This window comes from Babylonia areolata, chromosome 4 (assembly GCF_041734735.1).
Source record: "Babylonia areolata isolate BAREFJ2019XMU chromosome 4, ASM4173473v1, whole genome shotgun sequence".
Taxonomy (NCBI): domain Eukaryota; kingdom Metazoa; phylum Mollusca; class Gastropoda; order Neogastropoda; family Buccinidae; genus Babylonia; species Babylonia areolata.
In genome coordinates, this window is record NC_134879.1 from 31133748 (window position 1) to 31149472 (window position 15725).

General features: G+C 39.7%; 1 protein-coding gene across 2 annotated transcripts in view; it reads right to left on the bottom strand.

Moving 5' to 3' along the window:
* The window catches only part of LOC143281052 (WD repeat-containing protein 26-like), a 34348-nt gene extending 19954 nt beyond the window's left edge, over window positions 1-14394 (bottom strand). The window contains exons 1-10 of one of the 2 annotated variants that reach the window (XM_076585960.1): window positions 13825-14394; window positions 13339-13438; window positions 10046-10099; window positions 7751-7893; window positions 6033-6124; window positions 3559-3715; window positions 1993-2131; window positions 1412-1552; window positions 648-767; window positions 238-386 (exon numbers count right to left, since the gene is read on the bottom strand). In XM_076585960.1, coding sequence (XP_076442075.1) covers window positions 238-386; window positions 648-767; window positions 1412-1552; window positions 1993-2131; window positions 3559-3715; window positions 6033-6124; window positions 7751-7893; window positions 10046-10099; window positions 13339-13438; window positions 13825-14006 — 1277 coding nt within the window. In that variant the 5' untranslated portion in view covers window positions 14007-14394. Of the gene's footprint in view, window positions 1-237; window positions 387-647; window positions 768-1411; window positions 1553-1992; window positions 2132-3558; window positions 3716-6032; window positions 6125-7750; window positions 7894-10045; window positions 10100-12153; window positions 12246-13338; window positions 13439-13824 lie in introns of those variants that run through there. The other variant, XM_076585961.1, reaches the window with a different exon arrangement.
* Between the last annotated feature and the right edge of the window lie 1331 nt (window positions 14395-15725).

Genomic DNA, 15725 nt, shown 5'->3' on the forward strand with positions numbered 1-15725 from the left:
AGTGTGAAAGACAGCGAGCACTGGGCGAGATGGAAAAAGATGACACAAAATTAAGCATCAAAACAATTCCTTCTTTGACCATACAAAGTTATATTCCTTCACACACACATTAACATGAAGAAGAAATATTCACAATATACACAAAACACAAAGAAAAAGTGAGGAGAGAGAGAGATCACAAACAAGAGAAGATATCTATGGAGAAAAACAACTTGAGAAACAAGCGTCAAAACTCACAATACTTTCTCTGACTCTGCTGCATCATGGTCATATTCCTTGATGCGATAATGAGTGTCCACAATAAGGACTGAACCTTCAGAGGACCGATCACACAGATCCTGCACACGCACCCCCTCCCAGCTCTTGACGACTTCCCCCTCCAAGTCCTGTACAAACACATACACAGAGTCACTGCTTTTTACAGTCCAGACCACCACAGAGAACCACAACAAGGCACAAACCCTTCCACTCACCCCCAAAAACTGAGTGTGGCTGACTTAATAGCAGGGTAAAAAATGTAAAAGCCCACCCACACACACGTGTGAATGTGGGAGTTGCAGCGCTCTTAGCAGCTGCACCCACCATTGCAGTTTAATAAAAATAAAAAATAAAAATAAATGTTGTGCGTTAAATGGTATGGCACTCACACACAACAAGAACTGCCCACGTGCTCCTCCCAAGTAGAACTGCTGACTGTTACCATGCCAGGCAGCACAGGTCAGACTGTCGTCTATGGAACGGTTCCATTTCTTGTGCAGCTTCCCATCCTGGAAGAATTTACAAGCAAAACAAGAGAAAGTATAATGCATCTTTACTGACTCACAGTGGATGAATTCCAAGCTAGCTCAGAACAGCACAGCCTCACTTGGCGCCGATTTCATACTATACTCACAACAGAAAACATACTCCAAAACTCTTCCAGATCCACATTTTCTCAATCATTTAGCGCAACATGTTTCACATGCTACTGCTTTAACCAGTTTTCCATCCTACAAATTGAGTTTGGCAATCTTAATTTAAACACTGAAACTGTCAACAATAACAACCAAATAAAGGGTATTCAATGGAGTATGTCCTTCAAGCAGTTTTCATGGAGAGTGACAATGACAAGCCACCGAGTGACAAAGACTTTGACAAAAGCTTCAGTATACTTCAACAAAACCTGAATTGTTATGTATCGTTCATCCAGAAAAGAGAATTTCCTCCCAAAATTTAAAGTACTCTCACAACCCCTCTTCCTCCTGACCTTGCTTTTGTCACTGTTTACGTCTGTCTTCTCTCTCTCTCCCTCCCTCACACACGTTATGTAATACACACTTCAGACAGGCGCTATGGCTCAATCCTATTAACATATTCTAGTTTGCAATTCCCTTACACACACACACACACACACACACAAATGTGAACGTACATCGATGTCATATATCCAAACCACATGGCAGGTCTCTGGACCACAGACAATGAGGTAGCTACTGTCAGGACTCCAGGACATGTAGGCCACTCCCATACTGTGCTTGTCAAACTTGTGCTTGAGCCTGATCTCGTGCGTTTCCTGAGCAAAACAAAACATTAAAACACACGCAAGAACGTTATTCACATAAAGAAAAACAGTGCATTATGTAGATCAAAACTACCAGAGAAAAATTTAGAGCAAAAAAAAAAAAAAAAGTCTATAAAAATAGCTTTTAACTTATTTGTAACTTATTGTTAGTTGAATCTAAATGCATCTGGTTTATGTGAAAATTGTGGCATTTTCCAAATGGACAGGTCACTGAAACTTTGGAGATGCTCTTCTTTTCAATATATATAAAATCAAATCCCAGTCAGGTTATATGTACGAAAGTACTATAAATACTTCTCATGATGTTCAAAATGTTACACTTGAGCATGCACAAACACACAAGTACACACATTCATATCGACCTTTGCATGCACAAACACACACACACACACACACACAAACATGAAAGTACATCTGAAATAGTAACACACCAAGTTCACACTGTAGATAAACACATTGCCATCTTTGGATCCCGTAGCTAGATTTTCACCATTTGGTGAAAATGCACAAAACCAGACTTCATCCGTATGGTCAGTAAGGCAGGTAGTTGTCATGCAGGGAAAGTTTTCTCTGAAAATAGGCAAAGATCACAATCTAATAAAAATCAAAATACAACAATCTCAAATTAAAAGAAACATTAAATTTCAAAATAGATCAATCTGGGGTCAATTAATGTAGTACATCATGCAGCAGAAAAAGGATAAAGTTGCAATAATAATCAACTGTTAAGAATGAAAATTAGCTTTAGTATCATATTTCAAATTCAATGTAATGAATCACAGAAACATCAGGAATAATGAAACTGTTTGGTTAACCTGAAGAGTCAAATCAAGATCAACCTTGAACTCATAACATATGAACCGAGAAAAGTAACTCTTCCCTAATACAGAGCATACACATTGGAAATAATCACTGTTGTCTACATAACGTAAATAGCATGTGGAATTCACCTGCATCATCTCTGAAGACTTAATTGTTAGAAAGTTTTAAAGTGTTTGCAATGTCCTCACTCTGGCCAATCCTGACATAACATATATGTATGTATCATTTCTGTGCATTGGTGAACAGAGTGTACAATATTCACTAATGAATCTCAAAATCTTTGTGTACATGTGCAGGTACATGCTTGCTTTTGTTCTGATGGCTTGAATTCAGAAACAAAAGATGCAAGGCCAGAATGAACCTGACTGCCTACAATGCCTATAATCAGATGAATATGCAATTGCATACTTCTGAGCAAGACAAATATCTAAAACTATCTTTAATTTGCGTTGAAAGAAATACTTAACTTTATATAAACACACACACACACACACACACACACACACACACACACACATATGTATATACATGCATACACTGTCAACAAAAATATCATTGGCAATACACGTACACCCGTTTTTGAATAATGCAAACATTTTCCATGACATAGAAACTGGAAATATTTTTCAATTTTGGGAGGCTTCAAAGAGGGAGGTACCCATAAATATATTTTCAAACTTCAAAGACATAAGATATTCATTACAGTTGTTTTTTTTCAGTGTTAAAAAGTGATACCATCTGAGACAGTTAGGTTTGTTAAAAATATTTGACTATTCCAATGAAATTGTTATGTTGAGATGTTTATCACTTAACTGTGGCCTTGGTTGTCAAACATTGTCAATGTAATGGGTATGTGTGGAAGGACGTAATCGTTAATCAGGCTAAAATTGGTGTCACCTAACAAATAGTTTCTGAAAAAATTATGTTATTGTTTACAACACACATGCACACAAACACGCACTGATGCTCAATATAGAGCACTCGCGCCCACACACACATTGATACACACTACATACACATGACACACATGTAAAGATACATTGATGTACACTGCACACATACACAAACTGACACACACTACACATACACACACACACAGACACACAAACTGCATCAAGAAGATTACACAGACTGATTATCCAGACACACAAAAGCCCCAAACCACAAGAACTCACAAGCTACATTTGTGGTCAGTCAGGTAACCTATAGAGTTGGGATCATTGTCAACAGCAGTGTTGTGGAAGAGACATTTCTTGCGCTGCTGTTCAGCTGCCTGGTGCAGAAGAGTCAGCAGTCGGCTGGGAGGGAGCATCACATTGGCAGGCAGGAACTCTGAGGGAAACAGAAAATATATCACTTCACTATTTTGTTTTTTTAACACTTATCAAAACAGGTAAAATATGTTATAGCACTGTTTTGTTAATACACACACATCAGAACAGAAAATATAATGTTTCAAGACCACCTCCTTCTGTTTACATGAAATACAACACTTTGTTATACTGGCTCATTTAATATACATATATCTATTAAAATAAGGAAATTACAACAGCATTATCAGGTAATATACAGACTCAGTTTCACACATGTAAGTCGAATACAGAAAACAGTAATATCACAGACTCATTTTGTTTACACATATAGGTGAAACATGAAAACTATGACAGTGTTGTACTTACACAGACCACTTTCAATAACTAGAAACGTTGTAAATGAAAATATGGAAAATGTAATGTTGTTGTTATACAGACTAAGTCTGTTTAGACAAGTGGATCAAAACTTTAAAAAAACATATCGGCCTTGTTATACATACCACTTTCTTTGCAATTTTCAATCATTTCATCAACTCCATTAGTCTACATACACATGTAGATAAAAAAAAAAAAAACTCAAAAATTTTCAAGAGCATTAATTCAATCACAGTCAACAATGAACAAATCTGTGTGTACCCAAACAAAAAAACAAAACAATGTACACAATGTTCTATTAGTACAAGTCACTTTCTCCCTTTCTCAACAAAAAAAAAAAAAAAAAAAGAAAAGGAGATTGAATTATACTCCCTGTTTGGTGATAAATACCTATGTCAAACTGATGCCAACTAGGCCTGTCAGTTTGCCCTGATTGCCAAATTTCACATTGTTGACAGTGAAAGGACGCCCGGCAATGTCTAGTCCACTCTAGTTCCAGGTGGGGGGGAGGAGAGGATGAGGGATTGTGCCTCGGTCCTCCTGGCAACACTGCATGCACCATAAGTGCACCCCAGTACAAGTAGAATGGAGGAATCCACCCATGGGTGCCAGCCATCCTGTGACCCCATCCCCGAGTGTCACTGGCACCTTGACTCCAGTCAGAGAGAGGTTTGGTCTGACTTGGTTGTGGGACCCATCAGTAAACCAATGGGCTGACAGCCCGGAGCCGCCTGACACGCCCAGGCCTCCCCTAGTAGGTGAGACCGGCTGGATAGCAGGATTGCCTGAAGTACAGATAAGGGCCACACGTGCAGAATCCTCTCCTGCGGAGAAACTGGGGTGACTTGGCTAGGGGTGGGGCAAAAGAGAGGTCCCCCCCCCACCCAACCCCCCACTCCCCAAGGCCAGGGATTCTCCCCACTGAGGGAGGTGGGGGAGGGGGCTCGACATGAGAGGGAGGAAGGGAAGCAGCAACGGCCCCACTGAGGGCCTTCTCAGCACACTGACTGAGATAGAGCTCAGGTATGAAATCCCCTTGTGAGGAGGTGTCCCATCCCATGTCCACACAACTGACAGTGGAGCTGCTACTCCCCATGAATCCCCCATCACGCTGAGACATCTTGGGAGGTGATGCTTGACTTCATGTCCCCTCGGTCCCCTTCACAACCGCTTTTGTCACTGTGGTCCAAATCAAAAAGATGCATGGGCTCTGAGCCTGGGGAAGGCTTTTCACGAATCTCTAACCAAACCTCATGGTTCCTTCCACTGCAGGATGACGTGTGAGGCATATTGGACCACACTTATGAACCCAGAAAAATAGCCAAAACCAGCACAGAGAAAGGAAAGACAAGATTTATTGAGAGTAACAAATAAATTGTGATTTGAGGGAGCAGAGTTGAATAAATGTCAGAGATAGCACAAAGCTTATAAAAACAAGCCGCATTCAACAAAACAGGCCAAATGAACATACTTAACAGCCAATAAAAGCATTAGACAAGGCAGAGCAGAAAAACTGTAAAGATGGAATCAATCGCCTGGTCATAAGAAATGAGTCATTGCTTGTAGCCTTCAACAGCGTTTAATTGGCTTGAGTGGACTGGATATCGCCAGGCATCTTTTCACTGTCAGCCACACCAAATTTTGCCAAGCAGGGCAAACTGATGGGCCTAGTTTGCATCGATTTGACATGGTACAGTATATGACACCAAATACAAATAATCATCTAAAACAAAATCCTTAACAAACATGCTAAGAAAAGAGAAAAGCACAATTTTGGAGCCTGCACCTGTGGGTCACAGCACAGTATGTGTAATTAACCCAATTATAACACCTTGAAAGCTCACACCTGCAACACAATCCAACCAATCAGATCCAGTTCACTGTAATTTTACTTTTGCAATAATTAAGTTTGTTTGACATGCTGAAAAATCCTTCACATTCATGGTTTACATCAGCCTCACCTTGTAACTTGTCTAACAGTTTTTGTCTGGACGCGGTCTTCCCTCGCCAGTGTATCTTCTCCTGCAGTTTGTCGGCGTCATACATCAAGCATCTACAGTTTGCAAACAAAAAAACATAAGTTGATTTTCCACTTTTTACTCTCTGCATCCTTGAACTCATGGTGCAACGTTTTAGTTATACCACTACCTCTTTCTCCCTCCTTTATCTTTGAAAAACACATGCATATACACACCCCTACATATACATAAATATAAATAATCTAACTTTCAGTTTGTTTCAAGGAGGCATCTATACATGCGAACTGATCATTATATGCAACACATTTGCTTTATAAAAGTCACCATTTTTAATAATTATTCAATCTCAAAACCAAATGACAGAAAACACATATCTACCAATAAATGAAACTGACATTACCAAAACATCTCACATAATAATCTGAATATGTATTATGTATGGCATAGCATCTGGAATACCTATAACCTTGTAGGAAAATATATATAACATTATTTCACATAAAATTTCAGTCAACTGTTTTGTTCCAGTCTATGTTTTTGGGCTGAGATGGGCTTATAGCCGATAAGACTTACTGGAACACTCTTTGTATTTTCTTATTTCCTGGATTCTGCCAGAGTGAAGAAACAAAGCATTCTTCAGAGAATTGTTTGATTGAAACTATGCTGTTCTGTCTGGAGATAATAGATTTCTTGATTCTCTTTCTTCTTCTGCTATCATGAGCTACAACTCCCATGTCCAGTTGTATAATAATGTACAAGTGGGCTTTATATATATATGCATGCAGTTTTACCTCAACATGAATGCAGTCATGACACTCCATTTTTGAGGAGTGTTTTTGTTTCCATAACTCACCAAATTCAGACATTGCTGATGAGATCTTTTAGCATTAAAATTTGACCTTCTGCATGAGCGTACATGTCTACAAACTGACAAAAGGTTGAATGTGGCAGAAACCTTCTGCATGAGCGTACATGTCTACAAACTGACAAAAGGTTGAATGTGGCAGAATGGTTAAGATGCTTGTCTGCCAATACAGTGTCTGTGAGGATCTGGGTCCCGGTCTTGCCCTTTATCTCAAATTTGAATTAAAAATCAAACTCAGTATTTAGTCATCCGAATGAGACTGAGGTCTCCTGTGTAGCACACACTTGGTGCACAGAGAAAAAACCCATGGCAACAAAAGAGTTCTCCTTTGGCAAAATTTTATAGACGAAGTCCACTTTGATAGGTACATGAATGTGTATGCATGCACTCTAGGCCTGAATAAGTGCGCTGGGTTATGCTGCAGTCAGGCATCTGCCTAGTAGATGTGCTGTAGAATGAATGAATTTGTCTGAAAGCAGTGACTCCTTGAGAAACTGACAAAATGGGCTCAGGCACTGATGGGCACGCTCATCTGTTGACCATAGAGATTTGACAAATCTCCACTCTAAACCCACAAGGTGCCATGAAAGGGACTCACACCCAAAACCCTCAGACTTAAAGTCAAACACTTTTACACTTTTAACCTCTCGCCTGTTACGCCCATGCTAGAACTCCTTAAACATTAGTATGTGTACTCACTGGACAACTGACTTTAGTTTTGACAGTTTTGGATTTACTGGGTCAGACTTACTGCATCAGTTTCTGGTGCTCTAAAAACATCAGTAAATTATGTACTCAGGACAACTGGCTTCAGTTTTGACAGCAGCAGACTTACTGGGTCATTCTGTAGAGATGCTGCTTACACTCCTCAAAGTTAAAAGGGCTCAACTCAGTCCGCAGGCACTTGAGCGCCTCCACCTCATGACTGGCCATCAGCAGCTCCAGGTACTTCTCTTCCAGCATCAGGAACTTCATCCTCTGTAAACCATATCCCGATACACATGATACAGCTGTAAGTCAGTGGGGCAAGGCACCCCCCTCCCCAATCCTCAGGCATGTCAGGATACACATCACAGGGGTGCAAGTCTGTGGGAAGAGGGCTGCCTAATTCCACAACCGTTCAAGCGATTTCAGGATATACATCAAAGGATTGAAAGTCCCCCCAACCCCAAATCTTTTACTGTGGACCAGAAGCCTCAATGGACATGAAACAAAGACAGACGACTTTGTAAATAATTCTTTCTTGTAGTGGGAGCCAGTGTACAGCATGAAGGAGAGGAGAGACATGATCAAATTTACAGGAACGAAAGACAAGACAAACAGCATAGTTATGGACTTTCTTTAGCCCAGCAATGAGGTAACTGGGTGAACCAACAAGTAGGAAATTACAATAATCTAGGGAGGACAACACAAAGACACAGAGGATAGTTTTGGTTGCATCTTCAGTCAGGAGATGAATGGATGCAATTCTGCAAACTTCAAAGTAACACAGTTTGCATATATTTACAACATGCTGCTGATAGGAAAGAGACTGGCTGAGTATGACACCAAGATTGCGGACGGAAGAGGAAAGAGGAATGTCGGTGCCATGAAGGGAGACTGAGGAAGGCAGAGAGACTGAGTGGCAAAGTCTTTATGGGGCGATAATCAGGATTTCAGTTTTATCCTCATTTAGTTTAAGCTTGTTTTCAGTCATCCATGTCTTCAGATCGGAGATGCAGGCCTGAGCTGAGTCAATGAGAGAGGGAAGGAGAGACAAGGTCCCAACAGATACAGCAGGTTGTCATCAGAAAAGCTGTGGCGGGACAATGAATGATGATTCACAATGGTGAAAATCAGCTGTGTATAGAGAAACAGAAAGGGCCCAAGCATGCAGCCTTGTGGCACACCAAACTGTATGTCGGAAGGGGAGGATGAAAAACCGCAAACAGAAACAACACTGGACTGGTCAGACAGATAAGAACGGAACCATGAGAGAGTAAGATCGCAGATTCGAAAAGTGCGATTCAGACGATTGAGGTGAATCTGATAATCAACAGTATCAAAGGCGACTGAACGATCAAGGAGGAAGAGATTAGAGATTTCGTTGTTGTCACAAGTTAATAAATCGTTCGCAATTTTGAGAAGGGCTGTCTCAGTGCTATGACTGGTGCGGTAAGCAAAGTGATATGGGTAATTTAAGTTATTGGTACTGAGGTGGTCGAGAAGTTGAGCAAGGACAACTTTCTCAGTTACTTTTGAGAAAAAGGGAAGATTAGAAACAGGTCTGTAATTCTTTAATGAGTCTGGATCGAGACTGGGCTTTCTGAGCAGTGGCCGTAAGATAGCAGACTTAAACACAATGGGAAAGGAGCCAGACAGAGAGAGTTCTTAATAACAATAGTGATGTGTGAAGAGGTGTGTCAAGGTAGTGGTTAAGGAAGGAAGCGGGAAGAGGGTCAAGTTCGCATGTTTTAATGCTTGACTGATAATTCTCTTGACAGTGTCAACACAGAAAGGCTGGAAAGAGGTGAGGGGGGTGCCAAAGAAAGGTGGGTTGGGAAAGACAGAGAAGACGACAGAATGAGTCAAGAGTCTGACAGAGGTCAAAGATCTTACTGGTGTAGAAATCTGAAAGTGCTTGTGGAAATTGGGAGGGTGGGATATTGGTTGGGGTAATGAAGAAAAAATAGATAATGCAGAACTTTACAGATTAAATTTCTCTTCAAAATCATTTGATGCAACTACACATAATCATGAACCATGACTTCCCAAAAAATCAAAGCTTCTCGACTCACAAAACCTACAGCAGATTTGTCCTCGGGACTTAAAGTTTGCAAATAACTGGGTATTTTTCAAGGAAATCTGGCCAAAAGTTTTAGAGTTTTCATTACAAATACGACAAAAAAATTTACTTCCATAATTGTTTTTAATAGAAAAAAAACATAATACTAAATTAAAACAATGACAAATATAAAAAAAAAAGAAACCTTTCAAATTAGACAGGTTAATAATCATCTGGGGAGTAAGAGTACTGTGCATTTCCAATATATCATTTCCAAAAGTTATGCAGTATTTTGAATAAAACTATACTTCATTATCCTTATCTACACATGATGTACATAATCCACACTCAAATTCCAGAACTTACATCAATGTTATCCTGCGGGACCAGCTCTTTCAGTTCTTCCAGAACTGTGTATGCCTGGTGGGAAAAAAAAAACAGTTCAGTTCAGTTTCTCAAGGTGTTGTCACTACATTCGGATAAATCAATATATGCTACACAACATCTATCAAGCAGATGCCTGACCAGCAGCATAACCCAACATACGTAGGCCTTGAGGAAAAAAACAACTAAATTATGAATGAATAAATATCTATGACAATAACAGAAGGTAAGTACATCAAAATATAGTGCACTAGCAGGGAAAGATAATAATAATGGGTTATTGTTCAGCACACTATCCAGAAATCTGCTCTCTGTGTTGTTTGTTCTCTTCTTCTTGATCCTCCCATTCATTTTTACTGAACACATTACATCAATGTTATGTAAACACACCAAAATGGGACGAACAAACCACACACACACACACACACACACACACACACACAATGCATACATATATGTACAGACAGTTTACCAGCTGTCCCTCACACATGCACACACATGCACACAAACACACACACACACACATGCACATCCACACAAACCACACCCACACCCGTATGCACATACACACATGCACGAGCAAACATACAACACACACCCACACACATTCATACACATGCATTCATACACCTTCATACACATTTTCTTCACAAACTTCTGAGTAACTGGGTGGAAACAATGCAAAACAGAGCCTCTGTACTTGATTTCTTAAACAGGTGAAGGAGACAAACCAGAGTCAAGCTTCTCATGAATGTAAGATAATTAGAAGCATAAGACTGAAATACAAATTTATATGAAAGAAAATAGGCCATGTTCAACCAAACCCTATTGTGTGCACCTACACAGGCATATAGTGATATACACACACATACATTCCACACACACACACACACTGATGCACACACACATTCCTACATTGAGCTGCTCCCAACATACACACACACACATTCCTAATCCAATATTCTGCAGCTCCCAAAATACCACCAACACATGAAAACAACCCTCCCTCAACACATGCACACACACATACACACACTTGTGATTCCTACATGTCATGGCTCCCACAATACACACACAGACATGCACATGTATACATTCCTATATTCATTCCTATTCCGATGTGGAGTGATGGCCTTGAGCTTGAGGTAACGCGTCTGCCTAGGAAGCGAGAGAACCTGAGCGCGCTGGTTCGAATCACGGTTCAGACGCTGATATTTTCTCCCCCTCCACTAGACCTTGAGTGGTGGTCTGGGCACTAGTCATTCGGATGAGACGATAAACCGAGGTCCCGTGTGCAGCATGCACTTAGTGCACGTAAAAGAACCCACGGCAACAAAAGGATTGTTCATGGCAAAATTCTGAAGAAAAATCCACTTCGATAGGAAAAACAAATAAAACAGCACGCAGGAAAAAAATACAAAAAAATGGGTGGCACTGTAGTATAGCAACGCCCTCTCCCTGAGCAGAGCAGCCCGTATTTCACACAGAGAAATCTGTTGTGATAAAAAGTAGTACAAATACAAATACAAAAACAAATTCCACAGCTCCCACAACATAAACACACACACAGGACAGACACACAAGCACACAGAGCCAGGACAAACACACAGAGTCAGGACACACACTCAGACAGACACAAAGACACACAAAATCTCTCCTTTTTGATATGTGTCAGTGAATCGATTTTCATCACAGAGTGATACTGTGAACCCTCTGTTAAATACAGCTCATTTATGTTATACTGAAAATGCTGAACCTCCCACTAATAGTAGCATTAGTCTTATTTCATAATAAAGATATTAAAAATGACAGTATCAACCATACTTGATTTAAGTTAATAGTCTAGAAAACACTGTTCCTCACCCCAAACCATGTAATGTATCCAAACTTTATGCTATTTCTTACACACAAAAAACACCCCTTGCCCCAAACCATGTCTCAAAACTTCAAAACAAAACCACATTTGTCCATTTTTTCAAGACCAGTCCAAATAATGTACTACTCTTACACAAGTTATAGTACTAGTACTCAGTACCCCTGCTACTGCAGTAATTAGCTATTTCTGTCATTTTCTTCTTTTTTCCACAAACCTGATACAAATTTTGTGTGACCTCACTTGTAGGTGACTGGTTCATGGAAAAAATGAAGGTCAGCATCAAAAAATCAATAACATGCTCTGCCTCCCAAGCTATTTCTATCACTGGTAACCCCTGAACTTTATAGTTTATCTCAATCAATGCTAACTTAGCCAACAGTGGCTACTCGATCACAGCTTATGAGCTCTCCAACTATTAATTTCAAGAATGTTCATATCGCTGTGGATTCTTAAAAGTGAATAATCAAGGGGGGAAAAAGCATATGAACAACTACACAGAAATGTGTGTGTCAAATGAGGTAAAGTATACAAAAAGAAAGATAAGCACAGATATAAAAAGTTCATCTCGGTTTACATGTATTCATACACACCCCTTTGGCATGTAATAATACTAGGTAATAAACTTACTTTCAATAGAGTGTGTTGTTGTCGCTCTGTTCGTGTGCAATATTTACTGACAAACAAAACTTGAAAGCACATTTTTCTCCAAACCTTATAATACTACATGAACAAAGAAATGAAATCAAATAAGACCTCAAAACTAGAATGTTACATGGATTACTCCGTGTGCTAAGAAAAAAAAGTATACTGGGGTAATTAAAAGGATATAAATGTATCTCACATACATGAGGTAAAAATCATCAAGTTATCCTTAAGAAAAACACAGAAGCAATAAGTCAAATGATGTACTGGAGAAAACTAGACCCTTTATCTATGAAATTATCACACACACACACACACACACACACATATATATATATATATATATATATATATATATATATATATATATCACAGTTTCTATCCTTCCTTCCTCCACATTATGTAACTGGGTCAAATTTCCTTCTTTGTCAAGCAGGAAGGCCATGGAGGCCATGTGATATGCAAATGAAACAGCTGACAAAACAGATCTGTTTGATTCAGACTGTATCAAGATCAGCCATCCCTCATCCTATTCCTACCTACAAACTAAAAAGTTTCTGTAATTAATTTACATCTTGCTGTTTTCTCACTCATTCTTTTCATTATAACTCATATAACCAAGATTGCAATCTCACACAAAATCAACGATCGAGGACTTGTGTCCGTAATATTCTACCATTAATAAAAATTAGTCGGGACCGTAACAACTGATAGAAAAAATCAATCTTTCAAAATTATCAAAATCGATAATACCAACCTTTTCCCAGTCACCGTTCATGACGTGAGTTCTTAAATTAGCGGCGGCATTGTCTTCCATTTTGCAGCCAGATTCAGCAGTGAGTTTTTCTGCTGTTTGTCTGTGAACACGAAATCAAAGCTTTGGCTTTAAAAATCACAATGCCGTTAAAGCTGTACAATCAAGTGCTGTTACTTTTTTTTTTTTTTTTTTTTTTTTAAATCTTATGATCCACGCTAGCGAAAACTTCACCAAGAATGAGCTACTCTAGCATTTCTATATTTTCAAAATTCACGGGAACTTCTCTGACGAAGAATGAAAACTAACCCAAAATATTAAAACACCAAATTACTCAGAGGATTTAAAATCAGGCAGTGTTTGGTACTGTGTTAAAAATCCATTTGCAACACATGAACGTTGGTTGAGACAACACAAGCTAGCAACCCGAACACTGTGAAGTCATCGATCCAGTGCTACTGTAAAGAACCTATTTCCCCAAATGCTTACTTCAGACCAAGCCCACGTAGGTGCTGTCCAATCAGACGCACAATCTCTTGATCATTCTTGGACAATGTGTTCGAGGTCGATTTACACATATTTTCTACGATTTTGTCGTCTGATTCAGCTGCACTGGGTCCTTTCAGCGGTGGTGAGGCTCCATCGCCCTGTGGGTCTCCGCTGGACTGCATGTTATCAGCAGAAAATCGTTGTTTTTTATGCGGTGGGGGCGACAAACCACCGTCTTCTGAACCTGATAACGATGCCAGTATGCTCTACGGCACAGCTATGGTTTGTATTTGTCAGAAGATAGCAACCATAGTTCCTTTGTGGTCCTCAAATCGTGTGTATTCGACTGTGAGTTCGACTTCTGCGGCCAATTTTGTTTTGTTCCGTGACATCATCTCGCACAGGGATGATGGGAGAATCACAAGTTCAAAAGAGACAATTTTTTGCTTGCTGTTTCTAACAGGGCCCATTCAGAAACACACAATTTAAATAGCACAATCACTCAATGAATTACACATTACATATATCTTGTATTCCTTCGACTGGAAGTTATTATAGAATCGAATATTTCCACACACTCCCTACGAAAATGGACGCTCCCGAGTACTCCTTCCCCCCACCCCGCTCCATCCCCGCTCTCTTCCTTTCCACTTCCCTCCCCTGTGCTTCTTTCGGTTACAAGTTTCTTGTTGGAAAACTTTTTTTCTTCGAATTTTTAAGCTTTGTAATTGCACTTTCTTATATGGCAAGTGTCATATCATGCCAGTTTTGATGAGAATTGAATAATGAAGAATATGATAATCATTGAAATGTTGGTCTACGCATGTACAAAGGGATTAGAAAAACAACAAAACAACAACAACAACACACACACACACAAACACACGCATGTAAACTAAACAACACATTATTTCGCAAACGCCTTTGCCGAACTCGTTATCAAGATTATTCGGGGGTTTGAAAAAGGGTAAATTATTAGTAGGGGGACGATTCGTTTATTTATTTATAGTCTGTTCATCTAAGATGATGATATTAGACTGAGTAGCACAGAAGAGCACCAATAATTCACCCATCAAAGAAAACACAATCCTCTCTCATGGGAACTGTGAGGGCCATAGTGTACATAGTGTAAGCACTGTACATATATAGAATAGAAGGGGGGGGGGTTAGTACATAACAAGATACGAACATAAATCGAAAATCATACACAAACACAGATACAGTAGAAATTAGGATACATAAAAGTGCATATCAATGTAAAAACTTGTGTGCACACACACACACACACACACACACACACACACACACACACACACACACACACACACACACACACACACACACACGAATATATATATAATATAACATGATGTAATACTCATTTCTTAACCGCAAATCCGGCCCCGTTATGTCTTCAGTCGTCGACCTCGGCCTAAGTGCTCCCTGATATAATTACTTCTCGGGGGAGGGGGGGGGGCACGGGGGAGAAGGGGGGGGGGGCATAGTACAATAAGTTTACACAGCAGTACAAATATTTAGTAATACGAAATTAAGATTGCCTTAAAAGAAAAAAAAATGATTATCGGTTTTACTGAGTGTGTGCATGGAGTGTTTGTTACCGTGTGACGATTAATCGTAGCCGTCAGGAGAGCTTTGATTAAGACAGGGAAAGTTAAACTTTGATGTCGATCTGTATTTGACGTGACTCGAGGTTTGCCCTCCTGAACTGAACATGATGAGAAACTGTGAGAGTCATGAAATCGGTGCTGTGATCAGTTATCATCTGTTTATTTGAAGAACAGGAAAAATCAAGGGAGAAAATCTATGTTCACAGGCCGGGCAGAAAACATGTAATTATTCCTACTCAACCCTCCCCCCTCTTCCCCAACCGACCCCGTTCT